The 22,769-nt window shown below is 39.9% G+C and overlaps 2 protein-coding genes across 3 annotated transcripts; both read right to left on the reverse strand.

Annotated features, from left to right (window-relative positions):
* Positions 1-11,116: 11,116 nt before the first annotated feature.
* Positions 11,117-12,676, reverse strand: LOC112743509 (protein MIZU-KUSSEI 1). Its single transcript, XM_025792742.3, has one exon. The coding sequence runs from the start codon at positions 12,616-12,618 to the stop codon at positions 11,656-11,658; it is 963 nt and encodes a 320-aa protein (XP_025648527.1). The 5' UTR covers positions 12,619-12,676; the 3' UTR covers positions 11,117-11,655.
* A 1,223-nt stretch (positions 12,677-13,899) lies between these two features.
* LOC112743510 (protein RETICULATA, chloroplastic) lies at positions 13,900-18,291 on the reverse strand. Of its 2 annotated transcripts, none has more exons than XM_025792743.3 (8): positions 17,976-18,291; positions 17,023-17,704; positions 16,775-16,873; positions 16,162-16,382; positions 15,753-15,822; positions 15,593-15,672; positions 14,949-15,013; positions 13,900-14,420 (listed from the first exon to the last, which is right to left on the reverse strand). In XM_025792743.3, exons 2-8 carry the CDS (start codon positions 17,608-17,610, stop codon positions 14,227-14,229), a joined length of 1,317 nt encoding a protein of 438 aa, XP_025648528.1. In that variant the 5' UTR covers positions 17,611-17,704; positions 17,976-18,291; the 3' UTR covers positions 13,900-14,226. The 2 variants fall into 2 exon arrangements, with proteins under 2 accessions (XP_025648528.1, XP_025648529.1); XM_025792744.3 differs by having other exon boundaries at positions 17,023-17,654; positions 17,976-18,140.
* Between the last annotated feature and the right edge of the window lie 4,478 nt (positions 18,292-22,769).

The raw sequence follows: 22,769 nt of genomic DNA on the forward strand, positions 1-22,769 counted from the left end.
CCGCGGGCAGGGCTGGAACCGGATTTCTTGACTGGAGCGATGGGGGGTGGTACCTGCAAAGACACTCCGACGCTCGAGTCAGAATGGATCTGAGAGGTATGAGGTGTCAGGAATGAATGATACCTGAAGGGACTTGGGTCCTCCTTTTATAGGTGATGGCCGTTATCTTATCTTATCTTGTTTGATTAAGATAAGAGAGATATTTGAATTCGAAAGTTGGTTAGGAGCTTTGAAGGGCCGGTTCTGGGCCTTCGGGTCGAGACGGGTTGTCCCCGGGTAACCGGGTATGCGGGATCTGTGGGTCGGATCCGTAACAGTTGCCCCCGCAGCGGGAGAGTGAGCGAGGTCGGTCTGTCGCTAGGAGACGTTTGTTATGGGCTCGATTTTTTCTCGGGTGCCCGTCTGATTTCTTTGAGATGAGGTCGGTGCATCGATTTTCGTATCGTGGAAGATTCGTCTGATCGTTTAGGTCTGACGTGACTCTTCCGTATCAGTCGCGTCTGTTGCGTTCTTCGAGGCGTTACCTTCTTTCGAGGAGGTATTTATTGCAAGCTGCACTTTTTCTTTTTTGCCCTTGCGTTTGCTTTGCTTTCTAAGGGTATTTTCGTCGTTTTGCTTTTTTCAAAAACCGTTTTGGTTTTCCTCCTTCAGTTCCCTCGTTCTGCTTTTACTTCTCTATTGCTTCTTTTTCCAACCAGAGCATTTCCCATTCTCCATTTTTGCTTTCTGTGGTTTCGGTTGGTCTTCTTCTGCGGCATCTTTCCTTCGGGTTTTCTTCCTTTGATTTGTCAGGTTAGCATTTCTCTTGTTTCTTTTTGCTTCTTCTGCTTTGTTTTCTGCAGTATTTTGTTTTTGTTTTTGCTAAGTTTAGTTTTAGAGTAGTTTTGTGGTGTTTGTATGGTGGTTAGATAGTTCTGTTGGGTTTTTTAGAAAAGGGCTGGGGCGAGTGCCACCGTATAATTGGTGGTGTGCGGTGGCGGTGTTTGTTTTTGGTTTTTTACCCGCCGTCGTTTTCTGCCGTGAGGTTTGGCTGACGGTGGTGCTCGTCGATATTTTAGGTATGGCTCGCCGACGGACGGAGGGTGTGAGGGCTCCGGTGGCCCCGGCGGGGGTGTCCCTGACCTTTTTTCTTGGGTCACCAGTGATGTTTGGGGGACACCGTTGCGGATGACGGAGGCGGACCTCCAACGGCTCCGTGATGAAGGGGCTGTTTGTGGGGGTGGCGATGCCGAACGCCACTACGAGCTTGCCCTCCCTGGGGTTGACGAGAGGGTTTGCTATACCAATCTCGACTCCCCGACAGTGCCGGATTGGATGTGGGTGTATGAGGCGATGTTTACCCGGCTTGGTGTTCGGCTTCCCTTTTCTCCGTTTGTTCAGCAGTTGTTGAATCGGTGCTCCGTGGCGCCGTCCCAGCTACATCCGAACAGCTGGGCGGCGATACGGTCTTTTGAACTTGTTTGTGATTTTTTAGAGCTACCTGCCTCAGTAAATATTTTTCTTTTCCTTTTCTTGTGTACTCTTCTGACTAAGGAGGGGAAGCATAAGAAGGGGTATGTATCTTTCCGAGCTCAGCCCCACCGTCGGGTTTTTGGTTTGTATGAAGACTTCTTCCATGGTTTTAAGAGTGGTTACTTTAAAGTTCGTCCCGCGAGGGGGCATCACCCTTTTTGGTTGACGCTGGAGGGTGAACGTCGGTTCCCCACTTACTGGAACTTTAAGGCTGGTCCGTCCGTGTTTACTCGGGTTTCGAAGGAGTTCTTGTCCTCGGAGGAGCGGGATATCGCTTTTGTTCTGTGGCAGTTATTTGGGGAGCGTCCTCTTAATCCTCGGGATGTGATGGGTGATCCAGTTGCTTGCCGGTCGTATGTTGGTGTGTGTCGTGTGTGTCCGTTCTTTTTTTTTTTTTTTTGGTTTTTATGTTTTGTTTCCCGTTTTCGTAACTTGGGATTTTTGTTTCTTATTTCCTTGCAGTTGAGATGGCTGGTGGCTTGACATCCTTGGCGCGTCTGAAGGCGGTGATGGCCCAGGAGGAGGGGTCGTCGTCCCCGGCTACTCCTGTTTCTAATCCTGCCGTGGACTCTCAGCCGGTTTCTTAGGAGGTGATTTCCTCGGGTGCGCGGGCCGACGCTCAAGTTTCTCCTGGCCCTGCGAACTCTCCTGAAGTCGTCGTGGTGACGGCTGCTGAGGCTTCTCGGAAGAGAAAGAGGCCTGAGGACCCGAGCAGTGAGACTTTTGAGGATGAGGGTCTTGTGGCCAGCGTGATGGATCGACGCTTCGATACCCCGGGGTTTATTGATCAACACTTGATGCCTGGAACGGAGCCATTTTTTATGGCTGCGATGTTTCATTCCAGGCCAAGTCGGTGTATCGTGCTCTCCTCCGGTCTGCCGTTGTTGTTCGGAAGGCTGAGCCTGTGATGGCTCAGGTTGGTTTGCTAGATAAGAAACTTCGTCATTCTCATGCTGAGGTAGCCAAGTTGAAGGGGGAACTTAAGGCTGCCGAAGCTGCGAGGGAGAGGGCTGTGAAGTCTTCTGAGGAGGCCGGGGCAGAGATTCTTTGACTTGCCGAGGTTGAAACTTCGCTTCTCTCTCAGTTGGCAGATGAGCGGCAGCGGGCTTCCGATGTGGGTTCTCAGGCTGCCATGCTTCTCGCCGAGTCGGAGGCTCTAAAGGCCGAGGTTGCTGCCTTGAAGAGGGAGAAGACGGAGTTGCTAGCTGATGCGAAGGATGCGATTGCGGCTACCGAGGAAACGATGAGGGCTCAAGCTTCAGTGCTAGCTCCTGGTGTGGATATGTCCGTGATGGGGGCCTTCAAGACTGTTCGTGATGGCCAGATCGTTGACCTTGAGTAGCTTTTACCTTTATCTCTTTGGATTTTTCTTTGAACTGTGTTTTGGATATTTTCGGATGGCCAAGGGCCGTGTATTTTGACTTTGGAACACTTTTATTTTCGTTTTAATAGTGCTTATTGGCAGTTCGGGCCTTTTGTATGTTCCGTTGTTACGTTGGTTTTGGGCCGTCCGGGCCTATCATATATTCCGTTTTAGGCTATTCCGTGTGTATTTCGTTTGTTTCCTCGGACCGTCGTTTGGTCGGGTTCTTTTGTGGATATCCGCGTGTTTGGGCCTGGGGGGTGATCAGTCCCCCAGTTGCGGCCGTGTTTTTGTTCCGTATTTGGGACACTTAGGAAAATAGAAATAGCTGTTTTAATGGAATTTTTATTGATGGTTGGGCCTCGTTAAAACCCTCCGTTGGTGGCGGGAAAGAGTACCCGAGTTTAAAACTTAGATGAGAAATAAAACCTTAGAATTTGTAAACTGGTAGGAGAAGTACAAAAACAGAAATGAGGACAAGGGTGCGACCTTTGTAGGTTGGTCTAGGCGTAGTATCGTCGCAAGTTGGCGGCGTTCCATGTTCTCGGGACTTCGTCGCCGTTGAGCCGTTCGAGTTTGTACGCTCCTTTTCCGATTACAGCCTTGATTCTATATGGTCCTTCCCAGTTGGGGGTGAGCTTCCCTTCCCCTGGGGTCGGGGGACCGATATCGTTTCGTCGTAAGACGAGGTCGTCGGCCGCAAATTCTCGCCGGATGACTCCGTGATTGTATCTCAGGCTGATTCTTTGCTTTAGGGCTAGCTCCCTGAGATGGGTTATGCTTCTTGTTTCGTCAATGAGGTCTCGTTCTACTTCCTCGTCGTTACCTCCGACCGTTTTCCTGGGGCTTGGGTCTCCGATCTCTACCGGGATGACCGCCTCAACACCGTATGTTAGTCGGAAAGGTGTTTCTCCCGTTGTCGTATGAGGTGTGGTTCGGTATGACCATAGAACCGACCCGAGTTCGTCGGCTCATTGTCCTTTGGCTTCGTCGAGCCGCTTTTTAAGTCCTTTGACGATTATTTTGTTTGCGGATTCCACCTGTCCGTTTGTCTGGGGGTGTTCTACCGAGCTGAAACGGTGAGATACACGTAGCCCCTCTAAAAATTCTCTGAATTTTTTGTCGGTAAATTGGGTTCCGTTGTCCGAGATAACGATCTCGGGGATCCCGAATCGGGTGATGATCTGACGCCAGAGGAATTTTCGGCATTGGGTTGCCGTTATGGAGGACAGGGGTTCGGCTTCGATCCATTTAGTGTAGTAGTCTATGGCGACGATGAGGTATCCAAGCTGGCCGGGTGCCGTAGGGAAGGGTCCGACGAGGTCGATGCCCCAAGTGCCGAACGGCCGCTCTGCCGATATGGTGCTGAGCTGGTGCGGCGCGGCTTGGTGGATATTGGCGTGCCTTTGGCATTTGTCGCAGTTTTTAACTATTTGTATGGAATCCCGGATAACCGTGGGCCAGAAGTAGCCTGCTCTGATGACTTTTTGGGCTAAAGTTTTGCCTCCGACGTGGTGACCGCAGCAGCCTTCGTGGATTTCACGGAGTATGTACTCCGTGTTCTCGGGTTCGATGCATTTGAGCAGGGGTTGCGAGAATCCGCGTTTGTATAGCTGTCCTGCGACAATGGTATAGTTGGCTGCTTCCCTTTTTATTCGTTTTTCCTCTTTGGGGTCTGGTGGCAGTGTTCCTTCGAGGAGGTATTGCAGGATAGGGTAGGTCCAAGATCCCTGGTTTGAGATTGTCAGGTGAGCGTTGGTTGTTGTTGACACGGAGGGTGTCTTAACGACTTCCTGGATTAACGATTTGTTACCGTGTCCGGGTTTGGTACTGGCTAGCTTGGAGAGTAGGTCTGCTCTGGCATTTCGTTCCCTAGGGACGTGCTGTATGGTGACGTGTTCGAATCCTTCTTTTAGTTTGTTTACCTTGGCGAGGTATTGTTGGAGTAGGGGATCTCGTGTCTGGTAGTCTCCGTTAATTTGGGAACTGACTACATGTGAATCGGTATTTACTTCTAGGACCTTTGCTCCGACTTCCCGGGCTAAGGATAGGCCTGCCAAGAGGGCCTCGTATTCTGCTTGGTTATTTGATACTGGAAATTCGTATCGTACCGACTGTTCGATCGTGATCCCATCTTGGTTTTCGAGTATGACTCCGGCGCCTCCGTAGGTGGAGTTTGATGAGCCGTCGACATGTAGTTTCCATGATTCGGGGGTGAGCTTTCCCGGAGTCATCTCGGCGATGAAGTCGGCCATAGCTTGTGCTTTGATCGCATTTCGGGGTTCGAATTTGATCTGAAATTGAGATAGTTCGATGGACCACACTAGCATTCTTCCCGCTAGGTCGGGTTTCTGCAACACCTGCTTGACCGCCTGGTCGGTTCGAACCGTCATGGGATGAGCTTGGAAGTATTGTCGTAGGCGTCGGGAGGCTGTAAGGAGTGTGAAAGCTAGCTTTTCTAAGCGTGAGTAGCGAGCTTCCGCATCTTGTAGGAATTTGCTTATGAAGTATACGGGTTTTTGTTCCTTTTTCTCGTTTTCACGGACAAGTGCTGCTGCGAGTGCCTCTTCCGTTATGGAGAGGTATAAGTAAAGTGTTTCCCCTGTTTGGGGTTTGGCGAGGATTGGTGGTTCCACTAGGACCCTCTTGAAGTGTTGGAATGCTTCTTCACATTCCGTCTCCCATTTGAAAGGGGCTCCTTTTTTCATTAGTTTGAAGAAAGGGGTCGCTTTTTGAGCCGATGCCCCGAGAAAGCGCGATAACGCCGTCAGTCGGCCGGTAAGCTTTTGGATGTCTTTAAGGTTTTTGGGGCTTGTCATCTCGAGGACGGCGCGACATTTCTCTAGGTTTGCTTCAACTCCGCGTTGCGTAATCATGAAGCCGAGGAACTTCCCAGCCTCCATTCCGAAGGCACATTTTGCCGGGTTGAGTCGCATTTGGTGCTTTCGTAGGGTGTTCATTATGACCTTGAGGTCGTCGGTTAGTTGTTCGCCGGATTCGGTCTTGGCGAGCATGTCGTCTATGTAGACTTCTAATTTGTTACCGGACAGGTCTCGAAATATCTTGTTAACAAGTCTTTGATAGGTTGCTCCAGCATTTTTCAAGCCGAAGGGCATTACTGTGTAGCAGTACGTCCCGTCCGGGGTGATGAACGCTGTTTTCTCTTCGTCAGGTCGGTGCATCGGAACCTGGTTGTATCCGGAATATGCGTCCATGAAGCTGAGGTATCGGTGACCAGATGCAGCGTCTACCAATCCGTCGATGTTTGGTAGGGGGAAGGCGTCCTTCGGACAAGCTTTGTTGAGGTCCGTGTAGTCAATGCACATTCGCCATTTCCCGTTAGATTTTTTCACTAGTACGACGTTGGCTAGCCAGGTCGTGTAGGGGAGTTCCCGGATGAAGTTGGCCTCGAGTAGGGCTTTAACTTGTTTTTTGACTTCGGTGGCTCGGTCTGATGACATTTTTCTTCTTCTTTGTGCTACTGGGTTAGCTTTGGGGTCCACGGCTAGACGGTGGGACATTAGGTCGGGGATTATTCCCGGCATGTCGGCTGGTGTGAATGCAAACAGGTCTCTATTTTGTTTCAGGAGTTGAGAGAGTTCCTCTTTGAGGTCATATGGGAGGTTCCTATTAATAAAGGTGTATTCATCTTTGGTTGGCCCTATTTGTAGTTTTTCCATATCTCCTTCTGGCTCTGGCCTGGGTTGGCCATCTTGTCGGGCATCCAGGTCAGCTAGGAATACTCCGGCCGCATCTCGGGATTTCTTCCTTAGGGCTAGGCTGGTGTTGTCGCATTCGGCTGCGACTTCTCGGTCCCCGTGGATGGTATCGACGGAGCCGTCGTCGGTTCTGAATTTCATAAGGAGGTATTTGGTAAAGATGACTGCGGAGAAGTCATTGATTGCTTTCCTTCCGAGGATCACGTTATAGGCTGTGGAGTCTTTTAGGACTACGAATTCAGATAGGATTGTCTTCTTCTGGCTGCTCGTTCCTATGGTGATGGGAAGTGTGATTGAGCCGTCTGGTTTGAGAAAGTTGTCTCCGAGTCCCGTGACGCCGTGGCGGTGTGTTTGGAGGTTGTCGTTGTGGAGTCCGAGTTTATCGAAGGCTCCTCGAAAAAGGATGTTTGAGTCTGCCCTGGTGTCTACCAGTATCCTTCGTACGAGTCCTGTTCCGATTCTGGCTGAGATAACGAAAGGGGCATCCTCGGCTGAGGTGCCGTGTTGGCAGTCCTCTGGTAAGAACGTTATCGTATTGTCGGCCGCGGAGATTGGGGCTTGGTTCCTTACAGCCATTACCTTGAGGTCTTTCTTCATTGTTAGTTTTGACTTGCTCGATACGTCCTTGCCTGTGATGACGTTTACTATGATGGTCGGATCTTCCTCTGGGCTTTCCCTGGGGGGTTGCTTTTAGGTTCTCGGGTTACGTCCTTCTCTCTCCGGCGACCTGTCTCTCTCCGCGCGTCTCGGTTCTCTGATGATTTTGGCAAATTCTGGGAGTTTGCCGTCTCGTATGGCTTGTTCAAGGGCGTCTTTAAGGTCAAAATAATCTTGTGTTTTGTGACCGTAACCTCGGTGGTATTCGCAATAGAGGGTTTTGTTGCCTCCTGTCCTTTCTTTGAGTTGTCGGGCTTTCGGAATGATGCCTCGATCTGCTATTTGGTGGTATATCTCGGTAATTGGTGATGTCAGGGGCGTGTAATTAGAGAATTTGCCTATTCTCGGTGGTCGGCTGGTCGGCCTGGGGTGGTCCCGTTGATTCTCTTTAGGTGTTGGGTTATGGTGAGAAGCCGAATTGCCGCGTTGGGTGTTGCCGTGCTGCCGCTTGTTGGCCGCGACGACCTGGCTGACTTCTTCGTCGTTGATGTAGTCTTTGGCGACGTTCTGGATCTCATGCATGGTCCATACCGGTCTGGTGGTGAGGTGTTTGCGAAAATCTTCGTTCATTAGCCCATTGGTTAGGCAAAGGCTTGCGACGGAATCCGTGAGTCCGTCGACCGTTAGGCATTCGTCGTTGAAGCGGTCGAGGTATTTTCTTGTGGATTCCTCTTGTTTTTGTGTGACCCCTAGTAAGCTGATGGGGTGTTTGGCTTTAGTGATCCTAGTAGTGAACTGGGCCATGAACTTTCGTGTAATATCGTGGAAACTGGCTATGGATCCGTTTGGGAGGGCGTTGAACCATTTGATCGCTGGCCCGGCGAGGGTTACCGGGAAGGCTCTGCATCGGACCGCGACGGTCGCTCCTTCTAGGTTCATTATGGCTTCAAAAGCCGTTAGATGTTCTTGGGGATCCTTAGTTCCATCGTACTTCATATCGGTAGGTTTGTCGAAGCCTTTGGGGAGTTTTGCTCTTAGGATTCTTTCTGTAAAGGGTGTAGCTCCCATTATTATATGGTCGTTTCTCGTGCGTTTGGTGTTTCGGTCCCTCCGATCTTCGTCTGAGTAGTGTTGATAACTCAGATCTTGAGAAGCGCTGCGGTTATGTTTCTTGTTGTATCGCCGTTCTGGCGATTTCTCGTGTCTGTGGTCGCGTGAGGAGCTGCGACCGTCTCTTCTGTCGTGTCGTCGGGTTGGCGACCTACCGCGGCGAGACCTTGATCTGGAGGTTGCATGGCTTCCATGTTCGTTGTTGTGTTTTTCTTTATTGGTTATCTTGCCTTCGAGTTCCTGAACCCGGAGGCAGAGATCCTGGATGATCTGTGCCGCTTTGTCCCTGGCTTTCTCAGGATGTCGTCGATTCGTGACGTCGTGGTCGTTCGCGTTTTGGACAGTACTCGCTATTCTCGCTTGGTTTGTGACCTCTCGGTGCTCGGGGGTTGGGTTAATCGGTTGAGAGTCATCCTGGCTTGAGGGGGTTTCCTCCAGGACGTCCCCCATCGGGCCCAGCTGGCGCAGGTTCCCCACAGACGGCGCCAATGTACGAGATGTCTCCGGTACGGATTGAAGGGTGGATCGGGAACCCGCAGGCAGGGCTGGAACCGGATTGCTTGACTGGAGCGATGGGGGGTGGTACCTGCAAAGACACTCCGACGCTCGAGTCAGAATGGATCTGAGAGGTATGAGGTGTCAGGAACGAATGATACCTGAAGGGACTTGGGTCCTCCTTTTATAGGTGATGGCCGTTATCTTATCTTATCTTGTTTGATTAAGATAAGAGAGATATTTGAATTCGAAAGTTGGTTAGGAGCTTTGAAGGGCTGGTTCTGGGCCTTTGGGTCGAGACGGGTTGTCCCCGGGTAACCGGGTATGCGGGATCCGTGGGTCGGATCCGTAACAGTTACCAAACATTTTCGTATCTCAAATTACGATATTCCAAAAGGCTTCATATAGCACTTGAACGTGTAAATAAAAAATTTTAAAAAAATAACAAATTAATCCTTGATTTTTTAGTTTGCGTATATTTAAATTCTTGAAAATTTAAAAATATGTTTGAATTTTTCACTTTTTTTTTAATTTGGACATATCAATTCTGAGTCTAATTTGTCTTATTTTAAAATTTTTTTCACATATACATCCGTATTAATCAGGTTAATATAACGAGAATCATATTTGATTTTTCTATTAAGTCTGACAAACTCAAATGAACATAAAAAATCAATATATTTAAATTTTAAAAAGTCAAAAATTTAAATATATTTTTAAATTCTAAAAAATTTAAATACATATAAAAAATCAAAAACCTATTTATCATTTTCTTAAAAATCTATAAAAACCTGTACATAACAATCCCAAGTCCAAAGATATTAAACATATATAAAAATTTCAAAATTTATTTGAATACTTTACAACACAAAAGCGGGTATTTAGGCTGCGTTTGTTTACAGAGACAGGACATTGAGACAAGGACACTGAGACACAAAATCGTATTTGGCAGATGAGATATGGACAGAGACAATGTGTTAATGTGTCCAGAGACACTGAATTAGTGTATTTTGTGTCCATCCTAACAGAAAGGACACAAAGACACTAACAAGAGACATAACTTATTTTTTATTTTTTCTTTCATTATTCTTGTTAATTTTTCATAATTATATTTTTTATTGTTATATTTTTTATCTCAAATTTTTGGACTACAAAAAAATGAGAATAAATTGAATTTTCATAATTTGTTCTAGTTTATCATCAAATAAAATATAAAAATACAAAATTTTATATCTTTATCCATCAATGTCTTATTCTATCATATTTTCAGTGTCTTGTCCTATCATGTTTTTAAAAACAAACGCAGCCTTACAGAATACATCCCGAGTGGAGTCAAGTTACACATTCAAACAAAACTTATTCATGAAGGTAAACACGCGTCCTAATCTCCAGCTGCCACGAACCCAAAAAGGACAAGGCTCCTAGTTAGCCTCTTTCCCAAAGGCTTATGCTAAAACTCACCTTTAGAAACTGTGTTGTGTAGAATCCACGTCTTTTTTGGTCAAGAATCCCCACTTTTTTTGTATGATTGCCTAGTGTAGAGGATGCACTAAAAATGCTAAGTCCAAATAACACTAGTTGGATTCTGGTTTTCATTATCTTATACAAAATAGTATAAAGATAAAAAAAATAATGCTTGTACTATTTTTTATGGCTTTTATAACATGAAATATAAATTTTTTATTAATCATTTTTAACAAAAGATAAAAAATATACAAAAATATGTATACAAAAATAGTAGATATAATATTCTTTCATAGACTATTAGACCACTTATTTAGAAAATTATGCCACTGGAGGCTTGTAAGTTACTATAAAATTCACCTTGTCTTCAAAACAATTGGCAAGAAGTTATTTTTAAAAGTTTATCATGGCCAGCAACTATAGTTTATTCACGTTATTGTAACCAAATAGTCCAAAATCCGAAAGAGAAAAAAAAACGGATAATATTTTACTGAGATACCAACTACCGAAAATGAAAAAGTTTGCATAAATAATTGAAAAGAAATCTGAATAAATAGGATAACGTATTCAATTACAATTACAGAATTTCAGATCATAGACTTACATAAGTAAATAAGAGACAGTCTTAAAAATCAACATTTTTATTAAAATTTTGTCAACACTTAATTAATTAAAAAAATAATAAATTTCACACTATTAGATATAATTTTATACTATTAAAAATATTAGTGATAACTAATTAATAGGAACAAATCACAAAAACCGCTGACTTTAAGTAATCCAAAAGAAATCTGAATGAATCAAAAGTGGTAAGTTATTCAATTACAAAATTTTGAGAGGCAACAAAAGTTGGAAATTGGAAATTGCAAGAGATTCCATGCTCTTCTTCCGTTCTTCGTTCAAATCTTTTATACACATTGCTAAAGTCTATGGAGTATAGACAATTTTGAAAGAATATATACAATACAATATAACCAACTGAGATTTATCCTAGAAAAACCCATCAACAAATCACATGGGCAACAACACCACAATTATAACCCAGCATACTCTAACCCTCTATCCCAAAAAATAAAAAAATAAAAAACAACAAAAAAAAAGAAAAATATACAACACCCAGATCTCACTAATCACACTACAGAGTACAAGTCCAACTCATCTAAAAAAAATCCAGCAAAATGGAAAATAACCAACACACTCAAAAAGTCAAGAAAACCAATAGTTTTCTTTTCAATTCTATATCCCGAAAGAAAAAGAAGAAAATTTTTCTTACTGAAACTCTGTACTGGAAAAGAACTCCAAATTATATAAATTACACCCCAGAAAGCGGAGAAAAAAATTCTCTTTCTTTTTTTCTGCTGAATCCAAGAACCGGCACTACCGTACCGAGTTAGCTCAACGATCCAGACCGAGTCCGGATCGGAGCAAGAACACACTGAGTTCCTGACCCGGTCCCTCGTCCGGGTTAATGAGATGAAACGACTCGGAGTCGGCGCTCCCAACCACGTGCTCAAAGTTCGCCCTCATATACATAAGCTCCTCCGATCTCGAGCCTTTACCCGAATGTTGACCCGACCCGAATCCTGCTGGTATGACGCCCGCCCCGACAGATACGCACCGCATGGTCTTGAGAACAGACCGGACGCGCTCCCCGGCGCGGCGTCGTGCCGCGAACCCGCTTTTTCGGCCATTGCAGAATACGGTCCAGACCGGAACGGAGCGGAGGGGACACCTGGCGAGGTCTGGGCGGTGGGGATTGCATTCGAGTGCGATGCGGAGAAGGCCGTTACGCATTTCGCGAACGAGGTCGTTGGTGGAGATGGGGAATTCGAGGAGGAGGGAGGGTTTTGTAGAGAGGCGGTCGTGTTGGACGCAGAACCAGACGTGGCCGCCGCGGTTGCCGAAGATGGTGCCTATCACCATGGATTTGGAGGGGCGAGGTGGTGCCACGGTGGCTGCGGCTCTGGAGGAGGTGGAGGAGGAGGTTGTGGAGGACGAAGGAGAGGTTGCTGTTGTGGTGGTGGGAGGGCGGTGGCGGAGGGAGGAGGTGCTGAAGCGTTTCTTGGTTGAAGTGGCGGAAGAGAAGGGTGTTTTGGGGGTGGCAGGGGTTTTGGTGGTGGTGGAGGTGGTTGTGTTTGCGGTGGATGATGGGAAGAAACAAGGGAGGAAGAATCGACGGAGGAAGTCGATGGTCATGGTGGGTGGTGCAATGAGGTTTCTTGAAGGAAGGGTTTGAGTTGAAGGGAATGGATGTGAGACAGCAGAGATGAGAGTGTAAGAGAAAGAGAGCATGTGTGTATGAATTGTGAAAGGTGGGCTGGCTGGGCATGTGCATGGGTCGTGGTACGGTCCGTGCATGTAGGTTTTATTAACTTTTTTATATTAATATTTAATTTAACATTTTATTTAATTATTTTTATGGATATCCTGATATAGTACATGACTATATCTCTTTTTTGTGACAATAGTACATGACTTATATATTACATGATCGGAAATTTTTTAAATAAATAAAATAAATTCGATATTTATTTATAGTTTATTTTGATATATTTATAGTGTAAAATATTTTACACAATCAATTAATCATATCTATTTTTTTTTAATGATCATTTACATAATCAATATAAAATATAATTATTTTATTGATATAGCACTACACAATTAGATGTACTATTAAACGATATTTGATCGTATACCAAAAGGTTCGTTAAAAGGAAAAAACACTTACCTTTGATTTAGCACGTTTTATTTATTTTATTCAAATTTTAATTTATAGGTATAATTGAGTCAAGTTATAGCTAAATGAATCACAGCCCTTAAATTTGATCTGTAATATTTTTCAATAGGACAAGTTGCGCATAATAATAATAGTCCCTAAACTTAACTTGTTGGATTGAAAAGAAAGAAACAAGAAAAATATTCATAGTGAAAAGTTATATTAAAAGATTGTAAATGATCAAATAGATGAAATAGATAAACAAATAAATAAGTAAATAAATAAATAAAGATGAATAAAAAAAATTTAGAAAATGAGAGAGTTATATCCATCTATAAATTGGTTATGTAATGAGTGGTAGCCTCCAAATTTAGTCGGTTATTACATTGATACTTATTCAAAAAAAAATTAAATAATAAAAATTATTCGATCAATTATGTTAAGAAGTTCACTTAAGAGATATCAAAAAAATAAAAGTACAAACTTTTCCACTATCAAAACTTACAACATAATTTTAATATGATCATTTGTTTCACATTTCAAATAAACTCTATTGTTTCCCATGATTATTATGATATATTCTATATTGTGATTTCTCCTTTTAATTTTTTTAGTCCAATAAAGATTTATTTGTTATAAATTTAAATTTTATTTAAAAATTTATTATAGGTCAATAAATTACTGTATATATAAGATAAGATTCAAATTTTCAATACTTACTTAATTGAATTAGTAAACTAACCACTAAATCAATCTAAGTTGGTTCATTTCCTCCCTCCAATTAATGCATACTAAGTACATTTTAATTTTTACATATCGACGTAAGTGTGCATGATCAAAGCTACGCATAAAGTGCTTTTTTTTATTATTTGTTAATACTATCAGTGCATATATATAGACAGATAGATAGACACATACAATAAATGGAACCCTCCAAAGGAGAGAAGAATGTGAAATGCTTTAACTAGAATAATGCTAAAGTAAGGTAGCTTACAAGAAAATAGCAGCTCATGCTTTTGAATTATTGCCTAAATACTTTATAATAATCCCACAAGGAAAACCACTTTCCAATATCAAACTCAAATCATGCAACCTTAGACCAGGCACTAGCACAAGAAAACCCCTTTGGTCATCATGGGACAATCAATGAACCTGTGATGGAAATCAGCAATGTATGGTTTTCATTGATGATTCCATTTTACTAGAAACATAACATCTTCAAGCTACATTAAAACAAGATAAAGCAGTTACTGCACCCCACTCCACCTAGCCCAGTCAACAAACTGCATACCACCATACACATTGTTGGCGAAACGCACGCCAACGGTAAAAGTCATGGCAACTGCGGGGACTTGTTTCGCCACCGGTGACGCTTCAACCAAGCGTTCAAGTCCATTAATGATCTGGTATCGGGTGTTAGAAGACAAACCGAGGAAGACACCTAAATGTTGATGAAGACAAGAATCAAGTTCATTACATACAGGAATAGAACAGAATAGAATACAAGTCAATATTAGTATATTATCTACTAATAAGCAATGATCAAAATAGAAGCTATTTAAAGAAAAACAGAATCTTGGAAAAGAAACCGACTAGATTGCACATAATTGAACCAATATAAAACGGCTGTTCCAAAGAGATGAAATACAAGTTTCTAAACAACTATGGTAAATAAGCTGTCCAAATAATATTACTAATCGCTCACTAAATCATGTTTCTACCATTCATATGAAAACATTTAATTTAAATAACAAATCCTTCTAGTTTGCCAAACATGGGTAAATTTTATTGTCTAGCAATATCAGTATGGAAAGTCAAGGGTATCAAATTTGGTCTCATAAACGAACTCATTGGCACTGAAACTGAAAATAGTCATACTAGCACAACAAAAACAGAGATATTTTCTAGCAGCATAGTGAAGAAAAGCTAGAAAACATGAACCAATTTTAAACAATGAACACTTGCATACCCCAAAGAGCTGCACTCTTCACAAGAGGTGGCACAGGTACATGATCCTCTGATTTCTTTATGTTCCTGATATATCATAATAGCAGGTCAGAAATTTTTCACTAAAGAAGGATTCATACACTGCAAACCTAGATTTTTTTCATTAATAAACCTTATGGTGCCACCTGCTCAAAAATCCACTATAACTTCTCATTTCAAGTGAGTATCCTTAATCTCTCCAATGATTTTTGGTTTATAATTTATATATTGTAGAGTTTTAAATGGATGAATAGTGGATCAAATATATCATAGAACTTAGGACAATCAGCCAACTTTAAAATCATATTTACGCCATTAATCTTAGAAAGATAATAACAGATTTCAAATAAATGTTCAAACCTTTACATGCTCAATTATTGCAAAGAAGAAAAAAACAAAAACAAGAAAATAATGATTTCCAGTTGAATCTTTTATTTATGACAAAAACATTCGTTATTAGAAGCCCAAATGTCATATACATAATTACAAAATCCTTACAGAACTTTTCTATTGAGGCCAGGGGTAGAAGTGATTGATCAAGGCGGGGTCAGAACAGGGAAAGTAACATTTGTTCCTATTGCCACACAGGTCATCTAAAAATGAATTCTAAAGAGAACAAAACCATACCGTTTTGCAGTCATGATCATATTGGCAATGCCTTGGCCTATAATGCCACATCCAAATCCAACGGCTCCATACATTATGCCCTGAAATTAGAAACATGCTTAAAAATTAACTGAAATGAAACTTCAATAATAAATGGACCAACGACATGACTCGTCCTCACCTTGAAGAAGTATGTTCCGAGTCTTTGCTGTACGGAAAACCTACATCCTGGCCTTTCAGCTTCAAATACACTGTGTAAAGAGAGCAGAAAAGGTTAGACAAAATTCATGCGGTAAAGATACAAGCAGTTCATATAATATTATTTCCATTTGTCTTTTTTAGATGGGCAACAATTGATACTCAACACAAAAGAAACCTATATAAAAAGTTATCGATATGAAAGGAAGCCATTCAATGGCGTGAATTCTTAGATGGAAACTTCTTCACATTAAGAAGACACAATATAAGACATGGAAAGCATTACTACAATGTCTTTTGTAGATAGAGACCTGTTGATATCTCAACACGTAAGAAACGTACACAAAAGATAATGACATGAAAATAGGTCATTTAATGGCATGATGTGTAACCTGCTAGGCAAAGAGGCATAGGCTTTCTGTAGTCTTCCAAGGAATCCACTAGATACTGATGGTTTCCCGATTCTGGCATAGGGTGCCAACATACCTACCAAAGCAATGTTGACAACCAAACCAACCAAAAGATCCGCGACATACAACTCAAATTCAGACCAAAAGTCGTCACCTCTCTTTTGAACTTCGGCAAAAGTAGCACAACAAGAATCAATGACAATCTGCATATCACAAGAGAGTAAAGTTTAAATTTGAAATAAGCATTTTTACAAGTCAAAAATCTATTGAGTGGCAAAGAACACAAAAATTTCACATAAAGCAGACGGCAAGCGTAATTATTATGTACTACTAGTCACAATCTCTATTCGAGGGATATAGCTCATTGCTTTAGCATATAAATACCTTATTGACTAGGTAAGTTGAGCAGACAAAGAACGAGTAAAGCATGAGCTAGTTCCTCAATAAATCATAGCAGGTTATTATATGATAATTCTAAACATTGATCACTAAAAGTTATACATTGTAGAAGAGTTAGATAATTCAATAACTTTAGTCAAGGAACTGAAACATGCAAAATATAAATTATGGTTATTAAGAGATAAACCCTACCAACCTCTGAGCCAATTTTGAAAAGAAACGACGGATCAGCCAGCATTCGATTGCGAAGTGCAGACCAATATTTCATGGCAAATCCCAAAGGCCAGAAAGATCCCTGCAGTTCAAGTATCAATGGAACAACAACATTAAGGTCTAAGGTCCAAGCGACTTTTAATCCTGTCTTACTCAAGATTTGACAATCCATTAGATAATTGCTACCATGAAATAAAAGGGAAAGAAAAGCATGGATATTGGAAACTTTACCTGCATGTCCAAATATCTAAGAAGAAGCACCTTGCGGATTCCCACAGTCTTAGCAGCCTCCAACATATCCGAAGGAAGGGTAGCCCCACGAGCCTGTGTCTCTCTCATTACCTCCTCGTATTTCAATATTGGCCCAAACTCATCTTCTTCTTTGTTACCTCCATCATCATCACTACCGCCACCACCACCACTTCCATCTCCAGCTCCACCGCCTCCAAAGCTCCCGTTACCACCACTACTATCAATCACAACTCTGTTATTATCATCTCTATTAGTTAAAGAGTCCCCAAATTTATGGTCATTATCCATGACACTCTCGCCTCCCCCTTTCGAAACCTTTATTGTAGTTACATCGGATTGTGATTCAGGTGGCAACTGTGACATACTCATTATGAAAAATGTTTTTTTCTTCCGTAGAGATCTATTGCACTTGTTAAGACAAATGATTGGAAATGCAGATTCTTTCAAAACCCTCCTGAAACTCAACCTGTCCAAACTTGAATCTTGACTTACCAGTTTCATCAAAACGGATTCTCTCCTTACACTAACCGGATGTGCCACCCCAAAATTCGAAGAACAACCTGCCATTATCCTCAAAGATTGTAGCTTTGTAGCTTTGTAACTTTGTAGCTCTAACCCAGAAAAGTCGACAAATTCTTAGTTTCTACTTAGCACTCAGCAGCTTAACCAATAAAATTAGGAGAAAAAAAAAATTCAGAACACGCACCAAAACTACTTGAGGCATTGACAGACACTCCAACAAAAACACAATGACTGAACCAAAAGGAAATGCATGTTTCTAGGAATATTCGAAACATTAACTAGAACTCTCAAGCAATGCAATATTTTTTCAAGCGATATCTCACTAACAACGTAAAATAAAACAGCTGAATAACATGATTGAAAACTGCAAAATAAATAAACAAACAATTAGAAAGGGAGAAAAACGGTACCTGTTTGTGGAGGAATAGTGGGAAATGAGTTAGGGGAATATACGGCGGAGTGAGTGGTTCCCCCTATTTCAGACTTTATATATTTGGGAAATTCGCCATGAATTGAATTGAATTAAAGTACTTCATACTTCATAGTTCATGCTACTAAAATATTCAGCAATAATTAATTGTAGAATCCAACACGTGGGGTATGTAATGTATTGCTGATTTCTTGGCCCGCGTGAGATATTTATATCCCAATTTGATTTGATTTGATTTGTACAGGCAGAGAAAATAAAATGATGTTTTTTTATTGGAAGAAAGAAGGAATGGTGTCAGTTGTGTCATGTCATGTGTGGGTGAATTTTGAAGAAAAAAATTTTCTGAGTTATTTTTTAAAAAAAATAAAAATAATTTTATGTTTAAATATTTTATATAAAAATATTATTTTATTTATTTATTATATAAAAAATAATATATTTTAACAAAAATATAAATTTTTATTTTTATTATTAAAAATTTGTCAAATACATTAAAAAATTAATAATTTAATTACACTCAAACAAGTTCAAAATTCCTTATGTTATTGAAAAAAATTGATTAATTTGGATTGAGTAAAACTACACTTTTTTATTTTACATATTGGGGAGGAGTTGGTGTATAATAAGGTTATGGGCGTCCATGGTGCTTCACGCAGTTGTGACGGCTGCGATGAAGAAATCGGACGGACCGATTTCATCACGGTAATCGGACGGTCCGTTTTCGGGACTGGGAGGGTAAACAAATCGGACCGTCCGATTTGTGCCCCCAGTCAGGTGTCACGCATGCAAGTGTCCCCCACCAAATTGTAGCAACATTTTGGTGATTGCTGAACGCCCCCTCCCCATTCTCTTTCACTTTCAGCAACACCAAACTCTCTTCTCCTCCAACCCCACCAGCTTCTTCCATGGCCCTCTATTCATAAAGCTTTAATGTAAAAAAAATTGGAGCACTCCTTGACAATGCCTAGAAGAAGAAGAAGAATAAAAGATGTTAATCGTCCGGAGCTCCACATTGCTAATTATCTTGATCATCATAACTATGTAAGTTTTTATTTTATTTTAAAAATTTTTATTTTAATTAAAATAATAATTATTATTATGTTAGAGATTAATAATTTATTATGATGATAATGTTAGAAATTAGTGTAGTAATAGTGTTTGAATATTTTAATTTGATTAAAATAATTTTAGGGATTAGTAGTAATGTTAGATTATAATGCAGAAATTAGGAGATTAGTGTAATAATATTATTTAGACGGAAGGATTATAGTACATTATGATAATATAATAAATTAATTATTGTTATTAGTAAGATAATTAAAATAATGATAATAATAATAATAATACTGTTATTAAAAATGGAGATATGATAAATAAAATAATATTACCGAATTTATAATAATAATAATAATAATAATAATAATAATAATAATAATAATAATAATAATAATAATAATAATAATAATAATAATAATAATAATAATAATAATAATAACTGTTACTGATGGTTTAATTATTTTTATTAGAATACGGCACTAATAGATCAACGTGTGATAATGATAATGATAATAAATTATTTAATTAGTATTAATTGTTAGTAATAAATAATTTTTTTGTAGTAATAATATTTATTTATGATTAAACGTTCGTAGGATACTAAAATAAATATTATGATTTAAAAATTATTAAATTAACTATTTTTGTTATAAGTATAACATAAATATTTAATAAAGAATTAATGATTGATTTATTATGTATGTTGTTAGAACATAATTGAATAGTTACTTGAGTATTAGTATATAATATAATAGTTATTTATTTAATAGTTATTTTTATTGGTTGTGGTTGTGGATATGTTTTACTGGTTATTTGGTAATGAAAGTTTGAGTTGATAAATTTAGTTTGTTAATTATTTAATATTATGTTTGTGTTTAGGGTTCTCGAATGTTGCAATGTGACCACTACATGCCGCCGGATCGGTACAATCCAATAGTGGAGGGGTATTTACGAGACACAGGCTTTTATCATGTTTCACAGATTAGAGTTGTCCAATGTCAGTCGGCATTGGTTAATGCTCTGGTCGAGAGATGGCGCCCTGAGACCCACACGTTTCACTTTCCGGTTGGTGAGTGTGCCATGACACTGGAGGATGTGGCGTTAATTCTTGGTCTTCCAACAAATGGTTTGCCAGTTACGGGACCAACACTGAGCAGTTATGAGGCTTTAGAGGCTGAATGCTTGGATCAGTTTGGTGTTGCACCTATGAAGGCAGACTGCAGGGGAAGTTTCATCAAGTTGGTTTGGTTTCGAGCATTGAAAGATCAATTAGTGTTGGTTGATGATATCCAGATTCAAAGGTACGTGAAGTGTGTAACAACCCTAATTTTCGAGTACGCGAGATCATTTCTAAAGACACAGATTTCTCCGAAAGATCAGTAAAGGGAATACCTCTTCTGTATCATCAAGCATCTCAATCCTCATTGTCATTATATTATCTTTAACTCAGGACCTTAGTTAAGGCAAGCTCGATAACGCGGTCACAAAGAACCTAGTTTTTGAACCGTATCGGTTAGGAGTTTTGATTCGGTTTTTCGTAAATAGTCTCAGTTTAACGAACCGGACTCGATTCATGATAGAAGAGAGATAATAGTATAATATTAGTATTATATTAGTATTAGAAGATGATTGAATGATATTATAAGGTTACCTGGTCTATTTTAGTTAAAAACAGGAAATTGGTTTAACCAGGTTTACGGTTTACTGGTGCAGCTTAGCACCAGCACTCTCTGATGACTTTAGCAATGCTAAGGCCTCATTATACATGTTTTATTCTCATAATAAATATTTTACTAGTGTCATTTATGCTAGTAGCTCAGAAAATAATTTTTAGAGATGTTTTTACAAGTGTTCCGATACATCTAGTTTTAGTAGTTGTACACCTGAGATATTTTAATATTATTTTAATCCACCTCCAAGCCAACCAATCACAACTCACCTTACACCCCCCAAGACCTCCAAGGCTGTCTCATTTCATCATTTTGGCTGAAAATAACAAGAAAGAAAAGAGAGAAATTTTCATGAACACTTAATCTTCAAAGCTTGATTTCTTCTGAACTAAAACTCAAATCAAAACTCCGATTTCACCAAAATGAACCTCTCTTCTTCCTCTACATAACCATGTAACTTATCAAGGATAAAAATAAGGTGAGATGGCTGTCTCCCTCCCATTTCAATTCGGTTTTCAAGGAAAACCATGCAAAACATGTGTTTTCTTGATGTTCTTCCTTAGGAATCATGCTTAACTTGACTTGAGGGCCAAGAAACATGAATTTTCAGCAAGTCTAAGGTGAGATATCTATTCCTAACATACTGAGTGAGATTTGGTCAGTTGAGAGTTTTTGGATTTAAAGTTATTTTTGACGTGATTTAGGAGGAAAAAGTGCTAAAGGACCACCTGAAAGTCTAACTGAATTAGGAGCAGCAAAACCAGGTAGGGATTGACGAATTTAATCTTGATTGATTGTGTTTGAGTTGTGTTATTATGATATGGTTTGGCTGTGCTTGAAATTGATTGTTTGTATGAATAATTCTTGTTGAAACTTTGGTAAAAATTTGATGAAATTTGATGAAATTCAAGCTATGAATGTGTGTTCTTGTGGCTGCTGGAAAACGAAACCTAGAGCTTAAATTGAGGTTCAATTTGTGTTAAAATCATGTAGAAAAGATGAGGTTTTAGTGGCTGAAAATTTATTTTGAATTTTGGTAAAAATCGGTTGCTGAAAAGACTGAAAAACGGGTAAAAACAGAGAAAGAATTTGAAGAATATACGAAGAACACGAAGAACACTTTGAGTGTGGTGAAGAACATTGAAGAACACCTTTTAGATCTTAGAAAGGGCAAGGAAGTAAAATTTTTTATGTTTAAGGGGTTATATGGTAATTTCTGAAAGTTAAGGTGGTAAAAGTAGAAATATTAAAAGTTACGGGTGGTAAAAGATGAATTTTAAAGGTTAAAAGTAAAAGGTAAGTTAATTTTCGAAAATTTAGTATTAAAATAATAAATAATAATAAAATATTAAATAATAATATTTAATTAAAAATAATATTTTAATAAAAATAATAAAATAATGCGAAAAAGGCAGTTTTCTATAAAAGCTTTAGAAAGACAACTTTAAGTGCAGAATCTCATAATTACCTTCATAAAACACTTAGGGAGTGGTAATAACATGATAGTAAGGCAAAGATAAAGAAAAGATAAAAAGTTAAAGAAAAGATAAAAACCAAAGAAAATTCTGTAAAGTTTTAATAACAGAAAAACAAACAGAGACTAGTGAAAAACTAGGGCAACATAGTTAGTCCTTGAGTTGCGACTAGGGTTAGGTATTATATAAAAAGTTAAACTGTTTCAGTATAGACTTAATGAACCTATACTTGGGACAGGCTAACTATTCATACCGAAATTTACATAAGCTTTAAATACATACGTTAAGCAGAGAAATCAGAGCAGAGTAAAGAAAACACAGATAACAGAGTAACCAGAGAAAAGTAAAGAGATACAGAGAAAAGAGTAATCAAAGCAGAGTAAAAAAACAAAGTGAAAAGAGTAATATGATAAAGAGAAATGGTTTGAGCCAAGATATTGTGAAAGTGAAAGATATAAAGTTTGTATAGTATGATTGAATAGAGAAAGAAAGAAGTACTGCATAAGAATGTGAAAGTGATGATGAATAATGAGAATGATATTGAATGATGATAATGAGAAAAGAGTAATATAA

The sequence above is a fragment of the Arachis hypogaea genome, chromosome 14 (genome assembly GCF_003086295.3).
Source record: "Arachis hypogaea cultivar Tifrunner chromosome 14, arahy.Tifrunner.gnm2.J5K5, whole genome shotgun sequence".
Taxonomy (NCBI): Eukaryota; Viridiplantae; Streptophyta; class Magnoliopsida; order Fabales; family Fabaceae; genus Arachis; species Arachis hypogaea.

Coding starts and splice junctions, on each gene's coding strand:
- LOC112743509 (XM_025792742.3), bottom strand. CDS start 12,618: ATGCACGGACCGTACCACGACCCATGCACATGCCCAGCCAGCCCACCT.
- LOC112743510 (XM_025792743.3), bottom strand. CDS start 17,610: ATGGCAGGTTGTTCTTCGAATTTTGGGGTGGCACATCCGGTTAGTGTA. Junction 15,673..15,752: donor TCGGAACATACTTCTTCAAG/GTGAGGACGAGT, acceptor TTCTAATTTCAG/GGCATAATGTATGGAGCCGT. Junction 15,014..15,592: donor ATGATCATGACTGCAAAACG/GTATGGTTTTGT, acceptor ATGATATATCAG/GAACATAAAGAAATCAGAGG.